Source organism: Osmia lignaria, chromosome 6 (genome assembly GCF_051020975.1).
Source record: "Osmia lignaria lignaria isolate PbOS001 chromosome 6, iyOsmLign1, whole genome shotgun sequence".
In the NCBI taxonomy this organism is placed as follows: Eukaryota; Metazoa; Arthropoda; class Insecta; order Hymenoptera; family Megachilidae; genus Osmia; species Osmia lignaria.
Genome location: NC_135037.1, coordinates 1,973,781 through 1,997,784, shown reverse-complemented (window position 1 = coordinate 1,997,784; position 24,004 = coordinate 1,973,781). Strand labels below are relative to the sequence as shown.

At 40.0% G+C, this 24,004-nt stretch overlaps 3 protein-coding genes across 7 annotated transcripts; 1 reads left to right on the top strand and 2 right to left on the bottom strand.

Moving 5' to 3' along the window:
- Positions 1 to 4,450: 4,450 nt before the first annotated feature.
- LOC117601514 (apoptosis-resistant E3 ubiquitin protein ligase 1) lies at positions 4,451 to 20,350 on the top strand. Of its 5 annotated transcripts, XM_034318348.2 has the most exons (17): positions 7,143 to 7,323; positions 7,758 to 7,905; positions 12,827 to 13,026; positions 15,130 to 15,286; positions 15,451 to 15,656; positions 15,765 to 15,964; positions 16,144 to 16,381; positions 16,468 to 16,637; positions 16,695 to 16,875; positions 16,944 to 17,155; positions 17,231 to 17,497; positions 17,570 to 17,645; positions 17,713 to 18,002; positions 18,069 to 18,194; positions 18,260 to 18,448; positions 18,520 to 18,782; positions 18,847 to 20,350. In XM_034318348.2, the coding sequence occupies exons 3-17, from the start codon at positions 12,915 to 12,917 to the stop codon at positions 18,947 to 18,949; spliced, it is 2,790 nt and encodes a 929-aa protein (XP_034174239.1). In that variant the 5' UTR covers positions 7,143 to 7,323; positions 7,758 to 7,905; positions 12,827 to 12,914; the 3' UTR covers positions 18,950 to 20,350. The 5 variants fall into 5 exon arrangements, with proteins under 5 accessions (XP_034174237.1, XP_034174239.1, XP_034174240.1 ...); XM_034318346.2 differs by lacking the exons at positions 7,143 to 7,323; positions 7,758 to 7,905; positions 12,827 to 13,026 and adding exons at positions 4,451 to 4,592; positions 4,779 to 4,972; XM_034318349.2 differs by lacking the exon at positions 7,758 to 7,905.
- Positions 13,076 to 15,073, bottom strand: LOC117601531 (uncharacterized). The gene is made up of 3 exons (XM_076688650.1): positions 14,713 to 15,073; positions 14,014 to 14,492; positions 13,076 to 13,832 (listed from the first exon to the last, which is right to left on the bottom strand). Exons 1-3 carry the CDS (start codon positions 14,801 to 14,803, stop codon positions 13,482 to 13,484), a joined length of 921 nt encoding a protein of 306 aa, XP_076544765.1. The 5' UTR covers positions 14,804 to 15,073; the 3' UTR covers positions 13,076 to 13,481.
- LOC117601526 (uncharacterized) lies at positions 20,328 to 23,942 on the bottom strand. Its single transcript, XM_034318373.2, has 7 exons — positions 23,479 to 23,942; positions 22,974 to 23,376; positions 22,053 to 22,244; positions 21,314 to 21,456; positions 21,087 to 21,251; positions 20,851 to 21,010; positions 20,328 to 20,784 (listed from the first exon to the last, which is right to left on the bottom strand). The coding sequence occupies exons 1-6, from the start codon at positions 23,850 to 23,852 to the stop codon at positions 20,854 to 20,856; spliced, it is 1,434 nt and encodes a 477-aa protein (XP_034174264.1). The 5' UTR covers positions 23,853 to 23,942; the 3' UTR covers positions 20,328 to 20,784; positions 20,851 to 20,853.
- Positions 23,943 to 24,004: the final 62 nt, after the last annotated feature.

Here is a 24,004-nt window from a genome sequence, read left to right as displayed (position 1 = left end):
CTCGCCTAAGATAGTGGGCATTTGTATACCCTATTTAACCGCGCATTGTTTAAGCGAAGAAAAATGTATAGGGTAAAATCGAAACGAATCGTTAATTAACACGTTCGCTGCTGGCGCTCGTCTGGAAAATTGTATATCACAGATCACGATCTATTTTAAGTTTAAGGATACTTGTAATACAAAGCACGTGTAGAATAAAGGACCTGTGGTCTCTTATAAAAAATCCGACAACAAACGCGACAGAATGGTAATTGAGAGAATCAAAGTTCCAAAAAGGCTTTCGTAGAAGTATAAAGTTGACTTTCTAATCCGTTAACTTATTTCTACAAATACGAACATCGATTACAAGAATCAGGTATTCTCAATCTGGTCCCTGGATTAACCGGGCCAGGTGACCGTCTACGTGTAACGATTCGCATGTTTTCGCATGTGTTTTACGGCGGCCTTAAAAGGAGCAACGACCTCGATATCGTTACGAAACTCTGCTTCTGCACGGTTACCTCGTTCAATGTCATTGCTAAGGTTCTTTGATCTTGCCCTCCGGTGAATATTCTACAATCATCGGTAAAAAAGCGTGAGAAATAGATCAACATATTCGATCGGTTTAAAGCGTGTTAAATTTTCAAACGATTTCGCGATCGAAACGAGATCTATTTAAATACAAAAACATTAATAAGTTTTTTTCTATAGAATAATAAAGAAAAACTGTTCGATGGGTCTTGTACTTGTACCGTGGGCAAGCATTGTTTCTTAATTGCAATTTAATGCTTACATTATCCAGCTTATGTCCTCTGGACACGGTTCGCCAAGCTTCGGAAGATCAAAGAGCGTTAAGCTCGAATCTTGATACCAATCCGACAACAGGATAATTTGACGCTGCAAACGGGTTAAGTCAGCCCCAGGAAGGTGATCCACTTTATTCGATCCTCTGCTCTCGAACACCTGTGATCGACATCGGCACGGTATCGTAAATTAATGTAACATTATCTCAGTCAGTCTCTGAACCGTTATAACGATTAATTAATATCCCTGCCGTGACGTTGTTAACACGGGTTTACCTGCATTCGAAAGCACGTCGAAATCGTTCGGACGTTGAACGATAATTAAATACGCACCCAGTGTATTTGATGATGCATCGTTTACGATGATTGTCCGTGAGCCGCGTGATAAATTCTCGTAAATGATATGTATCAATGAACATATGCGTGTACAATATTTAATTGAAAACTATATATGAATATGGATTATATTATCAACACTAACTCGCGTTACTAGTGAATATTTAGGTCATCTTTTTTTTTTTGTTCTTTTTTATCTTGCACAGTTAAGTCGTAAATTTTATTTGATATTATTTTTCAACCAATTGCAAGGAAAGTATTAATGATTATACGACTTAAACGTTTCATTTATCAAAACTAGGGAAGCTTCGTTTTTTTAATTTAACGATACTTCATCTGGACGTATGTATGTGGTTTGTGTCGAATAAAGTCATTACAGTTGAACCTGATTGTCCAAGAAGAGGCTGCCAGGGAGTTCGGTCAACATGCCTTTAGGTTTTGGTAACGGCTCCTTTTAGCAGTTTTCGAATCGCATTACAGATTTTGTATGTTCAATTAAATAGAATTCTGAATATACCTATTGTTATACACTTTTATAGACCTATTCAAATAGATCTCGACCAGCAATCCTGTTTTGAACATTGTTCCATCCCATCACGCCACCTATAATCGTAGGAGTACTTCTATGCGGTAAATGTTGCAAATCAAGAATAATGCGATTCTACGAAAATGGTTGTAAAATGGTATTTATGCACTAAAAAGCATTCGCGTACGTGAAAATTATATTCTCATTTGCGAAGAATGCAATGACAGTAATTACTTACAAACACTTCGAGAGAGAATATATTTCACAGTACTTACGTATTCCGTTAAACGAAGAAAAATGCTTACGCGTTCGAGAATGTACGAGCGATGAAGAAAGCATGACAAAAAAAAAAATGAAAGGATTTGTGTGGGCCGGGCCAATGAGACTGAAACGGTCATGTATACCTTTGCGAACTGAAGAATCGGGAATTTCCATGTATTAAATAAACATTTCGCCGCTGTCAAAGCAAAGCATGGTGTGCTATGGTCTCCCATGTTCATGACCATACAGGGGAACTCGTAAAGTATCCAACTGGACATGGCAAAACCGCGCGCTTGCACCAAAGACAGCGCCGCTGCTCGGCCATTCGCTAAATTACTAGCGAGACCTCTCACCTCGCCGCCTGGTAATCCACCTAGTAGCACACAAGGTACGTTTCATTTTTCAAACATTCTTGATATTTTACAAGACTCCAGAGTAAAAAAAAAAGAGTTTCATGTTGAATCACATACCTCCATGTAGACTATGACTATGTAAAACATGTCACCGTTAAATACGAATACACTATTAGCATTAGAAATAGTCAACGGCCTTAGCAACATAGGATCTATCGGTTCTTCGTGAGGCAGTAGGTTTTTGCATTAATTTTCCTATTTAATAAGAAGACAAGGAATATCACTGTATTTGAAAAACTATTAAAAAAATTATTGTAATAATTATAATACTCATAGGGTAACAAATTGAAGAAAAAGTATTTAGGTTAACTGTTTATGAGGGTTGGGGGGTTAGTTTAAAATTAAGACGTAGACAATGATATAAAATACTCAGGAAAACGATCCTACACAACGACAAATCGTTAGAAACTGAAAAGTTTCTATAGCGTATGAAACCAGTTGATTTGATTTGTTCGCAGTAATGTAACGAGTTAAGTAGACATAATGAGATTGACACCTTCGAAGTAAAACCAGACAGCCGACTCGATGCTGGATGCAGTCTTCCCGTGTATGCGTTTCTTATTCGAGGAATGTGTCACGTACGGAACAGATTGGCAAAGAAATCACGATTCCTTTCTGTCCCATCGATTTTCTGACCCGTCACCGGCGTAATTAAACTGGATACACCCTCGAGGCGAAAGAATTTTACGTGGCAATGCCATCGATTAGATCGATGATATTTGAAATGAATGCGTTTACGGTGCACGCAATCTGATATGCTGATTAAGTGGTCAAGCAGCTGCAATTCATAATCCAGTATGACAAAATTGATTAAAAGCATATCGTCGCGTAAAATCGAGTTACATGATCGCCTCTTTATAAGACACATCGTTTATTATCTATCGTATCTTTGATGAATCACTTAATAAGTAACCGGCACACTTAACTCTTCCAGGTAATAATTTTCTCCTGTGTATTGAATCTTCGTCCGACTAGTGGCTAACCTCAAGTTTACAGTTTAATGTTACTGTTAATTACTCTGAAACAGGCTGTAGAATTTAATATCTTATCGAAATGAAGCGTTAAGTCGTTATCACTGATTATAAAAAAAATGATATAGGTACCGATATATTATCCTCCTAAACATACTTGTCGAACAAGTTTGCTAATAATACTATGTGTGCCTTTTAATATTGTTATTTTGTAAAATGTAACAAATAACCGCGTTTGATCTTAATATACGATAAATTGATTGGTAAAATACATTCATTATAATGTTTTACAATTTGCACATACTTTGGACATGTTTTTATTTTCATCCGAGCGCAGTTTGTGCCCGACTCGAATGCAGGTCGACACCTTGAAATTGCTTCTTGCTCTGTCGCACAATACGTCGACTTTGGCGTCGAGATTACGAAGAACTCGGTCACAATCGACATGTGAGGGTAACAATCACATGGTTTAAACGTATGGGGAGAAGCTCCTCATCAGTTCTCTTCAGCCTAAGGAGAACCCGGAGAGAGCTTAACCCAAAATCTCCTCTCCTCGCACATAAAGAACCCGAATAACACGAATGATGAGATACTACTTCCCCTTCGCTTCTTCTTAACTTAGGGAGGCCAAAGTTGCACGCGACAGGCTGGATCCCTTCTGCAGACCGTTAATGCAGCCTCTTTTGCTGGTCTGGATTACAGAACAAGACTTGCTCATTATTTAATGCTGACCAATTTACGACTTCGTTTTTCGCATTTAATATTTCACTGTACCAAGAATTTCAGTTTCATAACGGTTTATAAGAAATTTGCGATACTTGCTGGTCCCTTTCATTCTTCATATCCCGAAATTGATTTACAGCAAAGAAGATAGCTTGTTAATCATTTATTGTTATTAACTACGCGTATCGTAGTTTCCAACACAAGATAAGCTAGATACCTGTGCACGTTATATTTGCATATAACATGCTCTATTTTTATTTTTAGATAAGGAGTGTCAAAAGATGAATTATAAGGTATTATAAGATGAAGAATGCGATGCTTTGAAATTCTATACGTATAAGTATTTTAATATCGACTCACGCTAAGAAAGATGCATTAAAAATTGATTTTCAGTCTGACCATTGGGAGAAACACCGGCGCTCGAAGTCCCTAGGTTAACTATATAGTGTTCTCCACCTGTCACTCCATCTACAGTTATCCTCATTCTGTCTGACTACACGCATTCTAACTCCTATAAAACTGCGCAACCACGGTTTTGACAATTGTTACGTGTACCGATGATCAGCTCTACGATAATGTGGTAAGCTAAAAAACGTATTACACAACCGGCTACATTCACCGGCGCATATTTGTTTACAAACACCACGGTGACATAACCTCCAATTCATACTACTTAACCTGTTAACAACCGACTATATGTATGACATTGTGTGCATGTATGCACGCGATGTGTCAAGTGTATAGTTTATAACCGTTCGTTTTGAAGATGCACCGGTCAGGAAATGGCACGATGGTCGACTGTATTGTCGGGGGTATTTCTGGCCCTTTCTATGGTCCTGTCCCTTGGCAAACTTCTGATGCTAGCCACCGGAAATGGAAACAACGGGGATCTCACCGAAGCAGATCAGTGGCTTGCTGAAATTGGCCTGAAACAATACCGACCTCTCTTCAAAAAGAAAGGTCAGAGTTCACTTGATTATACCGTTTTGTTATAATTTATAGATAATAAGAGTTCTCAAACATTTACAAATTTAAAAGAAATATATCCAAGATAGGGTGGGTGAAAAATGTAAATAAAACGATGATTTATTTCGAGGCCAGTGAATTCATTATCGTTCCTTTTAACGACAGAATTCACCTTTTGGCAAGTAGTCAATTTCTGTGCGATAGACACCGGATGCCATTGTAAGGTTATCGGTCCTCCGGAACGCGTTAATTGTCCGGCAGCGTAAACTTGAGGAAGTCAGCTACAAGTTCGCTCATGCAAACGCTATTCATTACTTTGGCAAGAATCACGATCCTTAGGAATTCATTAACGAGCGGCTTGAATATCAGAGCAACGTACAATGAACTCACACGCAATAATGTATGAAAGTGAAACTACCGCGGAAATGTTCGTCAAGATCCACCAGAACTGATTATTCGTTTAAACGAAAAAAAGTATTTTGATACAATATTATTATCTTCTAAGAAAGATACATTCGAGAGGATCAGGCGGCTCTTATCGGAAAGTATGCGAAGCATTCCTTTATCTTGCTCATTTTTTCATACACGCGTCCTTCGCGTTATATCTGGAGCCCAACGCGACCAAGCTGCTGATAAATCTGCGTCAGTATCCGAACTTTTATCGTGTCGGCCCCGGTTGGTGCCAACAAAGTCCACGCATGCGCGGACGCTCGTTCGGGCTAAGCTTTTGTGCCTCGTTATTGGTGGAACGGAACGAATGGATACGAAATTCCTAGCTGCAGCAATGTCACTGCGCGCTGTTTATACTCGGTGGGCACTGGGGTGGGGGACGCTCATCTCGCTCACCCCTTTCGCGTCTGGGTACACACGGACACACTACTTTTTCGGGTCTGTCCATTGCAGGATGTTACTACTAGCTGAAAACATTGTACTGGCTGGTTTTCACTTTGACTGTCGCAGTGAAAACAGCCATGTGTAGTACAGCATGCTATATGTATAATCAATTTTCTTAGACTTTTCTTCTACCTTTGTAATGCCGGCTGTGAATAATCCTCGGGGCATTCAGCGTGTTGACGATATCATTTATGTTTTCAATTTGCATGATTATACAAATGAACTGACACTAGCCATCAAAGTGTTAATAATTCTTCTTGAAACATCGCACACCAGATATAGCAGTTTAACACTGTGTCAGCCAATGCGTTAATGGTCCAGTACTCTTGCAGCTGAATAATAAATACCTTCGATCTGTCGGCTTAAAATTTAAGCTCTAAATGAAAGTGTGTCATCTGTCCATCGGACAGAATCCATTGACGCAATAACTGGCCACTTGATAAAACATCTTCATCAATTTAATTGCAAAGTTTAAATCGTTTAAAATCATTCAGATGAGAGCGTGTATTTAAATTGCTGATCTGACAGGAGAAAATTCAACGATCCTTTCAAGGGGATTTGTGAGTGTTACACTTCCCGTCGACACTGCAGAAAGCAAGATTGCATTGCCGGAGATAAAGTAACGATTTCATTCCGTCAGCAAGTAGCTAGCCCGAATAGGTGCTTTACCCTATCCTCTATTGATCGTAAATCGTCGGAGATTAAATGTGACCAGATGTCGAGAGCGTCCAATGCGAACAAGAGCACTTCTTTACGATCGGGCGACAAGCACGCTTGCAATTATTGGAAAAATCCAAACCGTACACAGTTAAAAGTCCAACGAGTAACTCGAATGTTGAAAATTTCATCGACTACGTAGTATCGAATTAATCAATCTTGTTTCCGATGTTACTCAATTAATACACATCAATTTTTATGCAATTTTCATATGATATAGAACCCGAATAAGTACATATATTCAACACGTGTTTTCTGGGGGTGAAAACCCCCTGGGTCATATAATGGAATTGCAAGATACTGTGGAGCACTTTACCAGCTCTTAACACAGCCTGATAAGAAACATTTAAAAAAACTATACGAGAGGTCGAAATCTCCCATTTTCACCTGGTAATAACCGTGGTTCCATGGAATCTCTGCATGTTCGCGTCGACATTTCCGCAAGAAGGAAGAAAACGCGAAGGACGAGGCACGATCGTCTGCCTTGGCGTGGTCCGTTACGGAGTGGGAGTGGAGGAACGGGTGGCAAGCAGAGGGTGGCTCTGTGCCGCGTAATCGTATCGCATGCAGTCGTCTAGCGTGAGTCCGCGCGAGTGGATTGTCGAGGTCGCATCGCATCGTCTCCTCGGGTTGTATCTCGGACGTCGGGCCATTCTCGGTTCGTCCAAAACAACCCTGTTCGTCGAACTCAACCCTTATACTTTTTGCCACGGTCTCGATCACGGACAACAAACGTGAGCATTATGCGCGTTGCCAGAGGGCGAGTACGCGTAAACCAGCTTACAAACGTCGTACCAGAAAAGGGTGAAAACGGAAACGAGCCTCGGATGTTCGCGCGTTTACCGAGTCTTTGACACACTGGGTCAAAACTTGATCCATAGTAGAAACGAGCCGATACACGGTCGTAGAAGAACCTCGCGTTTTTTTCATCCCTACCGACCACCGACCCATTTTCTCCTCTTCTATTTTACCCTCCGTTCCCTTGAACCCGGTTTCTTTTTAACCACCGCGTGTACCCTCGGGACTACTTAGAACACCCACGACACGTTGATTCGCTACCCTTGTTACGAGCCACGTAGACAAAAATATTGTAGCGATTGTAATATTATAACGACAAGTGCAACGACGAGGAAGGGTTACGGTTTTTTTATTTGTTCGCATCTGAAAGAAGCTTCGAAGACGATCTTAGGTGAACACCACGCTTCTTTCGTCTACTGGCACACGATTTTTATTTGTTCCGAAGTCTTCGAGTTTGCCACGATACTCTCTGGTGGACAGACGATCTTCAGCCGACGAGACGGGAAAGAGTTGACTCCGTAAGTGAAAGATTTACTTTCGGTAATAACCACGTGATGAATGTTTTTATTTTCGTATTTCATGATCGAAATCGACCGCCAAGATTTTCTCATTCGTATCATTTCATTTGGTAACTGACCTAATAAGAAAATCAATCTTTATTATTCTTGGTAACTTATATTAAACCGCGTCTGACTAGACACAGGTGTATCTACACTTTCAGCGGCAGTTTGTTAATTCCAATGTAATTATAGTAGACATTTATCGTATTTAACAAAAATTAACAATTCGCTGTGCTATATTATTAACCTAGTATCAAACTCAAATTAGCATTGTTAAAAACAAAATAAAACTAAAAGTGTGTCTATGGTGCTCACCAATGACAACGAAACAAATCTCGTGTTTAATTAAAAAGTCAAGCTATTCGTGCCAAAAAGTTTGCTTTGAGCCGTATCAACGTTTTCCTCGTGGGTCGTTGCGTAGCACTGCAAGTTCAACGATGCTACTGAAAGTTCCTCGAGAGAAAAGTAACACGATTCGAGTGCTTGTCTCTGAAGGTAACAGGGTAGGGGCAGAAGCTTCTTCAGCATCCGTCGGTTCTATTTGAATTTCTAAACTGTACTCGATGTCTGTTCTCATCGTCGGTGCAACGAGCTGCTAAAACACTTTGTTAGCCCGAGGTAGAGTGGTCGAGAGGAAAGGTTTCCTTGCAAAAAGGACAACTTACGTCACTGGGACACTGTAGAAAGTTCGAAGGTTGACATCGGACAGACTTGGACATTCTCGAAAATCAGAGATTCGCCTAGAGCACGTCTTAGAACGAATGCACAACCTGCATTGCGACACTTTGATTCTCTCTCTCTCTTTTTCCTGCTCACCACGACCAAAAAGGTTCTACGGTTAATGCGTTTTATCGGTGTCGATGTCGACGCTGCAATCTTGAAACTCGACTGAGAGAAATTGGCGAAAAGAAAATTGAATTTTCATGTTTGAAAAGTTCCTTCTCCTCTGTCAGCTTGATTTTGAAACGTAGAAAGTCTGCCAGGAATTTGTAACATAAAAGTATCTCAGAGTAGCACTTATTGTATATCAATTTAAAGCTTAAAGTTTAACGAAAATGACTATATAAAAGATTTATTAATATTCTTAATACAAAATGGATGATTCCTCTTTAAAAAAAAAAAGAAGAAAACGTTCATTCATTACTTGTCCCAATGGAGAACCAGGAAGTTTCTGCCTGAAGCGTTTACATAGTCGTTTTCTCCGACTCTTAAGCTTCAAATTGATATGCCACAAGTGTTACTTTGTCATAATTTTATGTCATTAAATCGTGTGAAATGGTGCAACCTGTCGACTGTACGGTTTGATTGATCATATGCGAGGTCGTCTGTGTAACCAATAATGACGCGTGGTAGATTAACGTAGGATGATGACATTCGAATTGATTTGACCCCAAGTAAGCAACTTATAGCTGACCGGATACGTCTGTCGATCGGTGCAAGGAATCGATTTTCTTCGAGTCGCGATGTTGCGTGCAGATATGTTCGCAAACACATTACTGGCCAAGAGAAAAGTATCGATCTTCCTGACTGACCTTAACCTTTTGGCTTATAACGCAGAAAAATTGTACCCCGTCCGTCGAGAACATCCCGGAGAAAACGTCGCTGACTCCTCGGCACGCTCCACTTGCCGCGTGAAAAATTAATCGTCGTATCGAACGGGACGCGATTTACAAACATCAAACTTTGTTTTCATTTCCACCAAGAACAATCGAGAAATTGCTATAGATAAAATAATCCATTGACAAACAGATAACTTTCATTTGTCATTCGCAAGAAATTTCACAAACATAATACGTAAGTAGAATGATATAAGGTATAGACTGGGAATATTATAGAAACGGCGTCGATGAAATGGCGTGGAAAGCCGGCTGGAACAGGGGATACGACTTAAACGGTTGGAAACCATTTCGCCGTGCTTGATTACACACTACAGAGAATTGCAAATTAAATCCGATCCGGAGACGGAGATTCGGCTGGTAGGTCGAGGAAAATCCGCGTAAATCGACTGCGAGAATCGATCGACCTACTGTGAAGAGTAGATTTTTCAAGAGATTCATCGGAAATGTTGAATATGTGCAATCATTTTCAACGGGATTGATTACGAATATAAAATTTCTGAATCTACGTATCTCTGAAAACAACGAACGCGTACAATAATACATTTACCTTTCGAATTGCATCGAATATTTTGTAAAATTCTATAGCTTCGAAACGTTCGCGATTCGAGCCAATGAATCAAACGCGGTGTATATCGCGCGCGAGGGGAATAAAGGGAGAAAAACTATCGACGGGACGAGCAATGCTTTCCGTTTTCAGGGATTATGTAAATTGCATACAGGAGCGGCAATAAAGCAGCGCGAATTTAACGGCGTTATCTTCGTCGACTGTGCGACCCAGCAAATTCCGGGACACCAATTACGTTTTACCGCGAACACGGGCCACATTAATCATCCCGCGATACTCGTCCAACTGAGCTCCCAAATTTTCTGACCTTTAGCCCTTTAACACCCATTTTTCTATCTCTCTTATGGCAGGTCATTTTTTCCACTTTTCATTGTTACGTTTTCGTTGGTAGTAGAAAATGAAAATTTAATTGCTTATGATAAACTTTGAAATATCGTAGCTGGATTTACGCGTTAGGGAATTGGAATATTCACCGCACACCCTCGTGTAAATTACCAACACAGCCGGATGCACCTGCGAACCAGCGAATTATTTCACTAGAAAGTCTATCCGCAAGCGGAAAAATAACGTTCGAATGTGTGCCATCTTTGATCCAGCTGTATCCATTTCCCTCCAGCCTGGATCCATCGATTCCGATACCTTCTAACTTTCCCTAACCATCGACTAGGTGAATCTCGTTTGAAAGCAAGCATTCCTCTTTCTCTGCTTTTTCATCCGCGCAGAGTAGCAGGCAAGATTTTAATTAATCCAGAAAACAATTGCTCGTTGCGGGAAAGGGAGGGGTCGTATTCACGCTTTCGCGTCTTTTCACCGTATCCTCGTGCGCAGCTAATTTCAGAGGATCCTCGAAAAGAGAAGAGAGAAAAAAAAAGAAATAAAGTTCGCCTCGACGAGAACTTATTGCTCGGGCCTGGTTTTTCTTGCCAGAGAAGAGAAAGAGCAGCCGTTTTATCGCACCGGTGTTAAGGTAACGGCACGGTTTCCATTAACGCGAAAGCATACCCGGGTTAGGCGCTATGGTGTCGCTGCTGAAACTGTGTCACCAACTTTGCTCCTGACCTGCACCGATATTCCTCCGAGGTATCGGTTACCGAAATATCAAACAGCCGACTCGTAGATTAACTTATTGGAACATTTGCCGCGAGGAGTATCGCGGGTCGCGCTGAAAGTTCTGAGAACTTCTCAACAAAATGGAACGTCATGCACAGCTGTTAGAATTTGTAGCGTCGATTATTGAACATTCTCTGGTCGAGGAGAAAACGTGCATTGTCGATGACATTATCGGAACTTCCAGAGCGACACTATGGGTAGCACCATAGACATACCGTAGTAAATATTCGTTGAACCATAGGCAAATTATAAATGAACGGTTTTCGTAGGTGTTGATGTACTTTCCTTTAGAAAAAATAAAAATGTTAGCAACATATGATAGACATATAAAAGTGTGCATGAAAAGCGGTAGAATCGATCTTTCCTACCTTCGTAATACCAGCAACCCTCTCATGCATAATCATGAGAATGTATGACATACGTATGCCCTGGTTTTCCCTGGCCTCCTCCACCTATTCCTCTCCCTCTGCTCCCCTCTTAGCACCAAAAGGATCGTTAGCACGAAGTAATGCCAGTGAAGGATATCCGTTCGAAAAGGTCAAGAGTCCACGCGAGCTTGCCGTGCTCTACCCGCTTGATTCTTTCATTGTACCGCGGTACACTTTTTTTTACACTTTATTCTTATCTTTTTTACCTCTCTTTCATTTCTTTTCCCGCGACCAGACCGCGAGAAACGAGGGAGGAGACGTTGGAGAAAGGTCTGAGAGTACGTATCCTCCTTTTAACTTCGCGATCTTCAGTACTCGAGGGCTTTGATGCTTTCGCTAATGGAACACTTATCCCCCGAAGTCCTCTCATGTTTCTTACTGTTTTTTGTTTCGTTCCTTTGTTGCTCGTGTTTCGTTGATAATAAATTGACGATTCCGAGATTTTAAGTTTCCTTGTAACGGTACGTGTATAAAATTTGATTAAAATCGTTGGGTTCCAATATTTGATGAAGCAAAAGTTACGGGCCGATCGGAATTGCTCCGCTTTACCCTATAAAATTTCGCCCGTGTTGACCCAAATCGTGCGATCCGAATAAAGATTGACCGACAGGACAACACAGTTTCGACGATACTCGATTGTCCGGTGTTGCTTTTAGCCTGATCGATTAACGACGCCAATTATACGATCGCCGCGACGATTTAATCAACGTGCAACGATACGTTACTATGAATTAAACGTTCATCGAAACCGGGTCAAGAGTCCACTCGGGGTCAAACTGGGGTTATCGTACCCGTGTTTTCCATGCTCGTCTCGTAGTATACCCTCGCACGATTTATCACCTGAGCCGTGTATACGTGGTGGCAATTGCGAGCAATGGAGGGAAAGGGGACGAAATCCATCATCAATGTGCAATATCGACGGTATTCTCGCGATCGTTGCTGTTTCATCCTAATGTCCTATAAATTCAGAGATAGCATTATTAAAACCTGTAAGAAAACATCCCCCTCTAAGCGTAGTGATCGTTAAGCTCATGTTATTTAGAGAGGTATCTTTTACACCCTTGGTAGGTCGATTTCGAATCGTCCATATTTCGCGATATAAAAATATCGAAAAATCGCGAACAAAAGAAATAAACAATTGATGATGTTTCGAAAAGATGACCTCGTGACGAGCGAGCGATGCGACGGTGAACGAAAGAGAATGCTCGATAGTCGGTAAAAGTTGACGAGCCAGGAAGAGGAATTATGCCGGACAAAAATCGAGGCTGCCGGGATGGACAACGCGACAAAGATATCTTTGCCGACGAGATATCGTCCATCGGCATGTCGCTGCGGCCCAGCGGTAGCGCTTCTTCCGGTAAGTAAATCATCCTCGAAGACTATTTCCGCACATTGAACCGAACGAAAAAAAGTTCTTTCAACGAACGCAAACAGCCCACGAAAATGTTCCTTCCGTACGAACGAAGGTCAACGATCACAGAAGCTTTTTAATATTGCACGGATTTCTAAATTAACAAACAAATTCTTGATGAAAAAATAAATCGAAAAATCCTTTACCATTTTTCAATCCGAGGCTTCGTTCTTGAGATATAAGCAACTGAAAGTTTGCTCCTTCACTTCCGGGGGGAACGCGACGCCCCGGAAGTTGAAGATCAAACTTTCAATCGCTTGTATCTCTGGAACGAAGCCTCAGATTAAAAAATGGTAAAGGACTTTTTCATTTCTTTTGTCATGAAAAATTCAATGCTCACGAATACGATTTATTTTTACCATAACAATATATATAAATATTTCTTCAAATTTTCATCGTCCTCAAATACTCGTCCTAGCCTGATACAAATATAGAAGAAGATTTTTAATCGCGTTTCCATTCGTGAACGCCTGAGATGATCTCTGAGACTGCGTGACTATGCAACTAGTCAGAAGATTCCTCGCGTTGACACACTCCTGGGACACTGATAGAGGGTAAGATTCCGCAGAGCTCAATCCTGTACGGAGCTGATTGAACAGGTTCAGGATAACGCATTCTTTCATCAGGACCTCCGATTCGGCCACACTCGCGTCGTTGATGGCGCAGAGCCAAAGGAGCTTATCCAACCACGCTTCCTTCTCACTCTCTTCGGTCTTGTAGTTTACGCCATGATCCCGCATCCACAGAGTTAGCTGTAATTTCCACGGATCAATAGGTAAACTAAATCGCAACAATCATTCCATGCTACTGCAATCTCCGCATTGTCAGATACGAATTATTATCTAACCATTTCCGGTCATTTACAAATGTACGATCCAATCATGAACGAGGCTAAATGGTTGAAAACGAATAAAGTAAAACGTCGTTTCTTACCTTGGCTCGACATGTAAAAGTTAGAGGATTCCCAGAGAAGAGGACCTTGTCGATACCTCCAGGCAGCGTAGAAGGATCCAAACAAGTTAAAAGATTCTCTTTAACGTCGAGTCGCTTGAGAAGTAACAGCTTGCCGAAGATCGCTGGCTCGAACTTGATAACTTGATTAAACGACAGGTCCAACTGTTCCAAGTACACGGTATCCTTGAACCATTCCCCCTTCACTTGCGTAATCTTGTTGTTTGATAAACTGAGTTTCTTCAAGCTGGTCAACCCTTCGAATGCAGCAGGATCGATGTCTAATACGTCGCAGTTATTGATGTTCAGTGACTGCAAGGTCCTGGCGTATCTTACAAATGCTCCTTTCGGAATGTACCGTATATTTGAGTTCAAGATCATTATCGACAACACGTCGGTTGTATTTTGGTTCGATACCATTGCCAGAGTGACGTTGGAACATTGCAAACGAGCGGCAGATCCTGTTTTGCAAGAAAAAAAAAAAAAGAAACCACACACAATTTGGGTTGTATTAAAAAATCCTAATTTGGAGATATTTCGGAACCGAACGGGACGAAGAACGCGAATATTCCACGTACTTCAAAGCAGCAAAAAAGCTTTGGTAGGATTCTACCACGTATTAGTTTTCCAATTTCGTCGGAAGAAGGGAGAACCGAGAGTAGACGAAAGAGTTTACCTCACCTCGTTCCTGTTTGCTCACGGTGCATTTCGTGTACGCGAGCGCGATGCAGTTGAGAATGCACAGCAGAAGAATGAACGACGTGCACCGCATTTCAAAATGGTCTGCACACGATTCGACAGTTTTTTTACGACTGACGACGCATTGAAAGCGGACACGACGAACGACACGTTCGGAATTATCAAAACACTCGTTTCCTGTTCTCTGGGACAGATACTCGGACGCTATCGTTGTTTCCACGGATCGCTAATTAAAAATCATAACAGCCTCTTTTGTTCGATAACAGTTTTCCAATCTTTTTTCATGTTACCATCGTCTTTTATATCTGAAACGTTGGAAATACAGGGTCTAGAATCAAGATTCTCCGCTTTGGACGATACAGTGACGGAATATGAAATGATGTATTTTTTATGTTGCAGGTATCTCAACCCTTGCAAGCTGTGGCGAAGTGGACGCGTTGCCAGAATTACCGGCACAGGACGAGGAACGATTGCAACGCGCTGCACGTTTACTGCAACAGAGACTGGTTTTACGTCAGTGGTTGACGGACCATGGCCTGCATAGCCATTACCAAAAGTAAGCAAATATATGCGCTATGCATATATTTAGTACACAAAATAGCCCTACACCAGGCTCTAAAAAGAAACGGCACATTTGTTTATCGACCGACTGACCGAATTCAGCTGAAACAATAAAAAAAGAAAGAAAAAAAAAGAATGAATCTGTTTTTACCTGGTCAGGTTGATGCAGATGGAAGTGATGTCTCTGGAGGACGTGTACTGGGTGGAGGAGAACACGGTACGGACAGCTTTTGGCAAAGATCTACAACGATGGAACGAGGCCAGACAGACATTGCCTATTTCAAAGGAAGATTTAGAAACCCTGAAGGCTGATCTGTGGAGTGCCGTTGTCAAAAACAGCCAACATCAAGACGCCTGGACATGGGGTACTATTTCATTCTTATTCGTTGAAATGAATTATTTGAAACGGACGTGAAACATATTGGAATAACAGATTGAAAGAAATAATACTTTTCTCATTGAATTGTCCATAGGTGGTATGTTGGTAGTTTCTGTGTCGGTAGCAGGGCTAGTGACCCTGGCTGCTATGACACAGCCAGCTCTAGCACCGGAAGCAAAACACTCCCTCCTGCAGTATGTGACTGGAAAGTATTTATTACCAAGCAACTGCCGCGTTCACTTTGAATGGGATGAGCCACAGCTCGTAGGAGAGACAATGACTTTTACCGTGAAGGTACACAGTGTGAAACTTTCTCAACTGTGAAAGTACAAATTACCATGAAAATGATAGGCGCCTCAAACGCTACTTATTCTTGAATAACTAAAATGTTATATCGATTCTGCTATATGACTCCTTGAAACTCCTTGATACGTTTAATTTATATATTTACACTTCGAAATGTTCTTTTACAGTTCTATCAACGCAACGGCCAACCGTATCCAATCTGCGACAAGGACAATTTAATCGTAGAAGTCACAGAAGGAACGCGAAGGGTGGCTACCCTGATAGAGTTGGGAGGCACCGACCCCTTAGCTGCAAACACCGCAGTGGTCAAGTTTACTGTCCGGCATGCTGGACAATATCGAATAGCCGTACTTATTGGTTCGTGTCACGTACACGGAAGCCCATTTCTTAAGAATTTTCTTCCCGGTATGTTTACACAATCGGTGACCAGCCGTTGAAAACTTTCAAGAGCCGCGAAAAACCAAACGCCTAGAATTGTTTGATTTTTCTAGGTCCTCCGGATCCAAACAAGACCGTCTTCGTACGTCAAAGTTCTACGGTAGTTTGTACAGCTGGAATTGCACACTCTATGACGATAGAGCCACGAGATGAATACGATAATTTGTGTATATTTAGAAACGGCGATAGTCCTACGGAAGGATACCAAATCAATATTACTCAGGCAAGTGAACAATTGATAGATTGGTGGTGACTGGTTCTATAATTGTTCTTATTATAGATTGGCAATGCAGCGGATAAATCATCGGTAACCAATTGTAGTATACAACTCGATTATGGCTCTCCAATTCAAAGGATTCGATTGAAAGTTAGCTTTCCGAAGGGTGGTTGTTATCATGCAACAGTCAGTTTAGCTGGACTACAATTGCATAACGGGGATTTTGACATCATTGTACTCGAAAGTACGAATAATTTCATCGGGAAATGATATTATGAAGAATGTATTCTTTTAATGATATTATCGTCACAGGTGATGTTGCAAGGATGGTACACCACAACGTGGCCTCAAAAGACCCCGATATTTGTTATGCTGCGAAATTATTGGGTATGCAAGGCGAAAAGTTTTCAAAACCGAAAAAAGTTTTCTGTTTCATTTCACCCAAGCAGCTTACGATCAAGGAATATTTATTGAGAATAATTCCGAAAAGACTAGTTACTTTCAGGCTTTGTCCATCTACTAAAGTAAGTTCAGGGGTTAAAATGAAAAAATAAAGTTTCATTTTATACTGTATAATAACTCAAAGCCATATCTTTCAGTTCCATTTTGATTGTTCGAATAATCAGTACGATGGTTACGATTCATTTTCTATCGACGATGGATGTCAACCACCTGTCGAATTAATTTCTTTGTACCGGGATATAATAGCCGCTACGTTTACGTTGTTCCTTTTGAAAAATATAGGGGGAAGCGAAACATTCGCTGACAAGCAAGATTTCTTTTATCATGAAGTTCGAAAGCATCATCAGAAACATTATCATGAAAAGCTTTCGATGAAAGTTCAACGGGACAAATTATTGGAGTCGGTAAATATTAAATAGTAACTTAATTAATTCGTATTGTATTCAAGTACTTATATTAACATTTCTTCTTTGAAGTCTATGAAAGCCACCAAAGGATTTTCCGTGAGCGATTGGTGCCGGAATTTCGAAATTACCTTTCAAGGGGAACAGGGTATGCCTCGTTCGTGAAACGGTCTTATTTTATTTAAAACAATTTTAATTTTTATGTTGTATTCCAGGTGTTGATTGGGGAGGTGTAAGGCGAGAATGGTTCGAACTAATTTGTGCGGCTCTATTCGATTCAGGAAACGGCTTATTCGCGTCCTTTGGAGAATCACAACAAGCTTTAGTACATCCTAATAGTAAACGGCCTCAACACCTTAAACTAAAACACTACGAGTTTGCAGGAAGAATCGTGGGAAAATGCCTATATGAATCCGCGCTTGGTGGCTCCTATCGCCAATTAGTGCGTGCAAGATTCACAAGATCATTTCTTGCACAAATCATAGGCCTCAGAGTGCACTATAAAGTAAGTATATACTAATCTCTTCCATATCCATTGTTGCTATTTACTATATTTATTTTTCTGCCATAGTATTTCGAGCAAGATGATCCGGACCTATACCTGAGCAAGATAAAATATATTCTTGAGAACGATGTTGAGGAAATGGAATTGTATTTTGTAGAAGAAGAGTACGATAAAGACGGTCAATTATTAAAAGTACGATCACAAGTTTCCATTCTTGTACATACAACAGTTTTCTTACTACATTACGCTCGTTATAGGTAGCTGAACTAATCCCAGGTGGTAGCAAGATCCGAGTCACCAACGACACAAAACTGCGTTATTTGGATGCACTGGCGCAACATAGACTCGCCAGTTCTATACGAAACGAAGTAGAACATTTTTTAAGGGGCCTGAACGAGCTAATCCCCGATAACCTTTTAGGCATATTTGATGAAAATGAACTGGAAGTATGTGATCTTGCAAGTTTTTCCATTTGATGTTTTTTTGTTTTCTTTATCGAACATTTGATTTATTATAGTTGTTACTGTGTGGGACTGGAGAATACAGCGTTGCAGATCTACGCGCCCATCATATAGCTAATGGAAGTACTCCAGAGTTTCTCAGAGTTCTCGATTGGTTTTGGACAGCAGTTAGTAACTTCACGCGGGAAGAGATGGCCCGATTATTGCAATTCACTACAGGTTGCTCGCAGTTACCACCCGGTGGATTTCAACAACTAAGTCCACGATTTCAGATCACAGCAGCACCAACATTTGCTAATTTGCCTACAGCGCACACTTGGTAAGTTTCTTGCTTCTATAGCATTAATTTTCATAGTAATCATTATATATTTTTCTTATTACAGCTTTAATCAACTCTGCTTACCCGATTACGAATGTTACGATCACTTTGAACGTGCTTTATTATTAGCGATTAGCGAGGGTACCGAAGGTTTTGGTATGATTTAAACGAGATTATTTATCCACTAATTTCTAGTCTTATCCTAACAACGATGTTTAATTTTTCTTCTATATTATTAACATAGTTTTACTTAAGAAGAAAAGATAATGTAATTTTCTCTAAATGAGAAAACCACTTTTATTGCACACTTTGATACGTGACTTAGAGATTATTAAAATTATCCTTTATTGTGTTTTGCTAAACGACTATCAAAGAACAATCCAATGTTTTAAAACATAAAAGATCAACGATATATGTACTGATATTTTTACTGGCTTGCGGTAACGTTTTTATAAAGAGGTGATACAAAGAGCAATCTTACAGGAACATCTAAATTGCTCAATTTACTGTATCAAGGTTTGTTGTAGTATAAAAGTATTGTAAATTTTAATACTCATAAAAGTAAGTACGTTCCTCAAGCCATGAGATTCGACATATTCAGCTCTACAGTTCTGTCGAAATGCGATGAAATAAATTTCTTTCCTTTACGTAATTGCTGCAATAGATGAAAATAGCGCAAATTCAGTAAAATCTGAAAAAATTGTTATTCATTTTCTTCTTTTAAGTTTCTTATATGCAATATTAAAATAATACATACTACTCGACCTCTATCTTTTTATAGATTTAGTATCATTCACACCTTCTTTTTTAATTACCGCGTACGTTATCTCATTTGGAATTTGTTTGTAAAAAATAGCAAGTCAGCGAGTACGATCAAATCCAGTCTCAGAATCGTAGAACAGCATTATTTGTTGTCGCGATTAATATATGCAATAACAGATGTTTTAGAACGACTAGCGAAAGTTACATACTACACCTACCGATGTACTCAGAAACAAGTAAAACGATTTTGTGATAACAAGAGCGAATCTTCCAACCGAAATATGTGCCGTCTCTTCGCTTCAAGTAAGATACAAAAATGAATCCATCGTAATGGTAAAAGTAGAAAAATGAGGATACCACAGAGATGTTGTTATCAAACGAAACGAAAAAATCATAATTTTATCTTGTACTTAAGTACACAATAATGAGAAATGTGATCAGACACGTCGTATTTGTGTCACTCGTACGTGGTTACTTAGATTTTAACGGTCTACTGTAACATGTTTGGAAAAAAATAATGTACCGTGGGCATCGCTTTAATTTCTCCTTGTTTTCTCTTTGCTGAAACTACACACGCGTAGACATTATGTAAAATGTGGCTTAAACACGATTACTTGTACATATACATTTATCGATTATCCAATGCATTTGTCGTTATTGCTGTTATTTCGTAGTTGAACAAAAAATTATTCTCTATGGAAAATTATCTAACGCTCAGCAGTGCTGACGGTACCTTATTTTGATCACTTTATCATGTTACGCGGAAAAGAAACATGTAAAATATAGATTAAAAAAGTAAAACAGTATCTATATTTATTTATTCTATTTATCCCAAGTTTTGTCATCGCATCAAGTTTTAATCGCTAATGTGTCTCTGATTATCATAGAGGATTATTGATCATTTTCTTCAATTTGAAATATTTCACGTTTCATAAAGACGCTCGTATCAGAAAGTATATCGAATAAAAAAAAAATATACATAAATAAATAAATAAAAATAAAATTTTGTTAATATATGAGTACCCGTGAATTTGCTGTTGCTTAGAAACTGTCTCCCTCAATCTTCTATCTTCTCGATCCCATACAACTCTCCCCCTTCCTCAATTTCCATTTAACTCCCTTCCCACCAGTACCACCACTTTTTCATCAAACAATCATTGAACCGGAAGTTCTACTTTTCAAATTCTTTGTTTCAACAAGAAACTCAAAGTGTAGAAGATAAACGCTCAATTGGCTGTAGCTGAAATTTCATTAATCATAATTATACATTTAAGTAAATGCCAAATAAACTTTGTCTTTGTATTACCTTTTAAGAAGTCAACACTGGACCTGTAGATGATAACAGGGTACGTAAAATGGCTCTGGGTGCACGTACAACGCTACCAGCAAGCTGAAGCATTCTGCTACTCCAACCCCCCTCTTGAGACTGCCGTATTAGACGTTCTCTCAATTCGTTCAATTCCGCTCTTAAATGATTCACAGTGAGGGAACAATTTGATAGCTAGTATTTACCACCAGGCACAGAGGATCGTTAAAACTTACAATTGGGAAATGCACGATGACTCTACGCGACGCAAGGTTGTTTCTCGGTCGGCTAGTTGAGCTTCCAAGAAAACTGTGCGCAAATGTAGAGATCTTCCTGTTTCTTCTGATGATTTTAAGCGTTTCTCTAATTTCGATTTCTCTTCCTCTTTGCTTTTCAATTCCCTGCAAATGGAACATTTGTCAATAGAATATCAATTAGGAACATTTACATCCACGAAATTTACTTTGCGTATTGCTGTATTTGTTGCTTTAAAGATTCAACCAGTCCAATCTGCGTAGCTAATTTCATCTGCAATTCCTCACCAACTGATTCTGCTTTGTCCGCTCTCGCTCCTCGTTCAATAGCTAGAGTTTCGCTGGCTGTTACCTGCAAAAATTATTCAACGTTGTAATCAATACAGTTTATCAGATACGAAAGGGTACAATCGATAAGTAGGCAACCGCGGCTGCTAGACGGTATTATTGCGATTATCGTTTTAACTTTACACGTGCAAGAATTAATAGGTCAACTAAGTATCGATCCCTTTTTCTTAGTACGGAAGGAATACTATATGTTATTGAGTCACCGATGAAACAGAAAAGATATGACTCAACCATACGGTATATCCTTCCGTGCGTTGACCTATTCGCAAGTATGGTCGCGTGCAACTTAAGGTTCCCTTAGTTGAAAAGAAGTATAGCATTCGCCTTGTTAATCCATATTCTTTATATATATATGTATATATAAATAGGAGATTCCTCTAGGTTCTCCCAAAATCAAAAACAAGTGATGGGAGGCTCCTCCCCTGAAGAATTCATTTCTTGTTTCGGAAGGGTGAAAGGGTGACTCATTCTTTCATAGAAAACGCTAGAAATCCGCATGGAACTGAGAGTTCACCCTCTGGAGACTCGTCTCCGACGAACACAATGAGTCACCGAGTAAAATCAATTTTTTACAAGACATGAACTTAATACAAAATGAACCTTTTCTAGAAGTATCTTTTTATCTTCGCGTAATTTCAACAATTTTTCTCTATCCTTCGAAAGCTGTTCGTCGAGTGACTGCAGTTGAGTTTGCACGGTAAGCAATTCATTTCGCACGTTCTCCGCCGTGACCAACCTCTCCTCGGATAACTCGCTCAGACGCCTGATCTCTCCCTCCATTTTCTCAGTCTCCTGTAATAAACGGTAACCCAGTTCGTGAAAACGTATTCACCCCGCGTTGAACTTCGCATGTGCCTAAAAGTAACTAGAGGAGGATTCCTGGTTTTATCTATGACGTTGTTGTTGTCGCGATACGATACAGCTTCTTCTTTCGCTTCACAATTAGCCGCTGGACCGATGCCAACTTCTCGCTTGCTTGTACGGTATATACTAATTAATGGCTCGCTACTGACGCCCATGAGTATCATCGTATCGTGTAATCGTATCAAATCAATTCATATACATATGAATATACAAAATATTCTTATTACCTTATCTTTAATTTCTAATTATTACTAACAACAATAGCAAACAAAAATGTCAGGGCACCGTATGGAAACTCTGAAATTTGAAAAAACTTTAAACGGACTAGAATATTTCACAGCATGAAAGAAGTATCATGGCGCATTATCAAAATTCTTGGCAACATATATTTGTTTGGCTAAAGAATGCCAAAAATTTCACTGTCTCAACTATGATATTTGACGAGCCGAAACTCGTGTCGCGAGCTCTTACGCTAGCGTCATCCCCCTAGTTAGATACACGTCATTGAACTCTGCTGTTCATCGCCCGCAAGGCGTTAGGCATCTTTCTATAGTTCCATCACCTATCGCAACGTTGCTGTTGCAAAAACTCAAATACATCTAATTAGTTAATTCCTCTTTAAGAAGGTACTAATAAAATTACATATTAAAAATTTACCGTTTTCAGTGCATCCTTTTCTTTCAACGTTTCATCGAACTGAATTCTAACGTGACGAACCTCGTTAGTTAGCTTACAGACGCGGCCATTCTCTGTATCGAGCAACCGACGCAATACGATGATCTGCAGATGAAGATTTTTCACTTGCTGATTCAAATTGTCGATCGTTCGACGAAAATCCAAGATTTCCTTGCGTCTACGCCTCCAGGCGTTCAGCATAAGCACGTGGCACACCAAATTCGCAGCCTTTTCTGGATTCTGAAAGAATCGTGAGCCCCCTTCCTCGGACACGAAACCATCCATCCAATTTTTAATACCGACAGTAATCCCGATGTCGTTACCAGCAATGTCTTTAACTTTATCACCTTCGTCGATTCTCTCCGTGGTCGAACTACTATTTGATCTAAGTTTACAAAATTAGAATCAAAATATTTTTAAGTAGATCCACGGGGCAAATAAAGATTCTAGAATAAAAGATTCTGAATCTTTTCAACCGGGGATTTACCTGAGGTCACCGGTCTCAGCCTCCATTATCGACGGTGAAAGATCACTCATGGACAAGCTTTTTCTGCAGCATGGCGTACCAATCACGCAGAAGATTGAGTTACATGTTGAATTATCTGGACAACTTTTGGCCGTGTTAATCGGAGATGTACGACTTATCGTTGTTAAGCCAGTCAATCTGAAGGAGGTCTTCGGTGGGCGATAGTAAGAACCGGGTTTCTGACATCGTATAGGGAGTTGGGAACACTTTTGAAATTTACGTTGGATGCATCGCGCCAATCTCTTCTCGGCGAGAAAATGATTTGATTCTTCCCTGCTGCCCTTCGGAGCATTCAGGGAAGATATACTTTTCGTTATGATTGCAGTTTCTGGCATCGTTTATAGCATTCACGAGTAAACTCTTCAGTAAAGTAACAAATGTTATTACTTTTCGTCATGGAGACGAAACGCGTATGACAAAACAGAATCATCGCGCTCATATGTATCAGGGGTAAGTATTTATAAGGGGAAGAACCTCCCACCAGTTG

What these genes read in the sequence shown, in the direction of transcription:
- LOC117601514 (XM_034318346.2), top strand. Translation starts at nt 4,795, where the DNA reads ATGGCACGATGGTCGACTGTATTGTCGGGGGTATTTCTGGCCCTTTCT. An exon ending in GGGACAAATTATTGGAGTCG is followed by an intron (nt 17,498 to 17,569) that starts GTAAATATTAAA and finishes TCTTCTTTGAAG; the next exon opens with TCTATGAAAGCCACCAAAGG. An exon ending in TACCTTTCAAGGGGAACAGG is followed by an intron (nt 17,646 to 17,712) that starts GTATGCCTCGTT and finishes GTTGTATTCCAG; the next exon opens with GTGTTGATTGGGGAGGTGTA.
- LOC117601531 (XM_076688650.1), bottom strand. Translation starts at nt 14,803, where the DNA reads ATGCGGTGCACGTCGTTCATTCTTCTGCTGTGCATTCTCAACTGCATC. An exon ending in CGTGAGCAAACAGGAACGAG is followed by an intron (nt 14,493 to 14,712) that starts GTGAGGTAAACT and finishes CTTGCAAAACAG; the next exon opens with GATCTGCCGCTCGTTTGCAA. An exon ending in CTTTTACATGTCGAGCCAAG is followed by an intron (nt 13,833 to 14,013) that starts GTAAGAAACGAC and finishes TGGAAATTACAG; the next exon opens with CTAACTCTGTGGATGCGGGA.
- LOC117601526 (XM_034318373.2), bottom strand. Translation starts at nt 23,852, where the DNA reads ATGCCAGAAACTGCAATCATAACGAAAAGTATATCTTCCCTGAATGCT. An exon ending in AAAAGGATGCACTGAAAACG is followed by an intron (nt 22,245 to 22,973) that starts GTAAATTTTTAA and finishes CGTTTATTACAG; the next exon opens with GAGACTGAGAAAATGGAGGG. An exon ending in AAAAGATACTTCTAGAAAAG is followed by an intron (nt 21,457 to 22,052) that starts GTTCATTTTGTA and finishes TAATTTTTGCAG; the next exon opens with GTAACAGCCAGCGAAACTCT.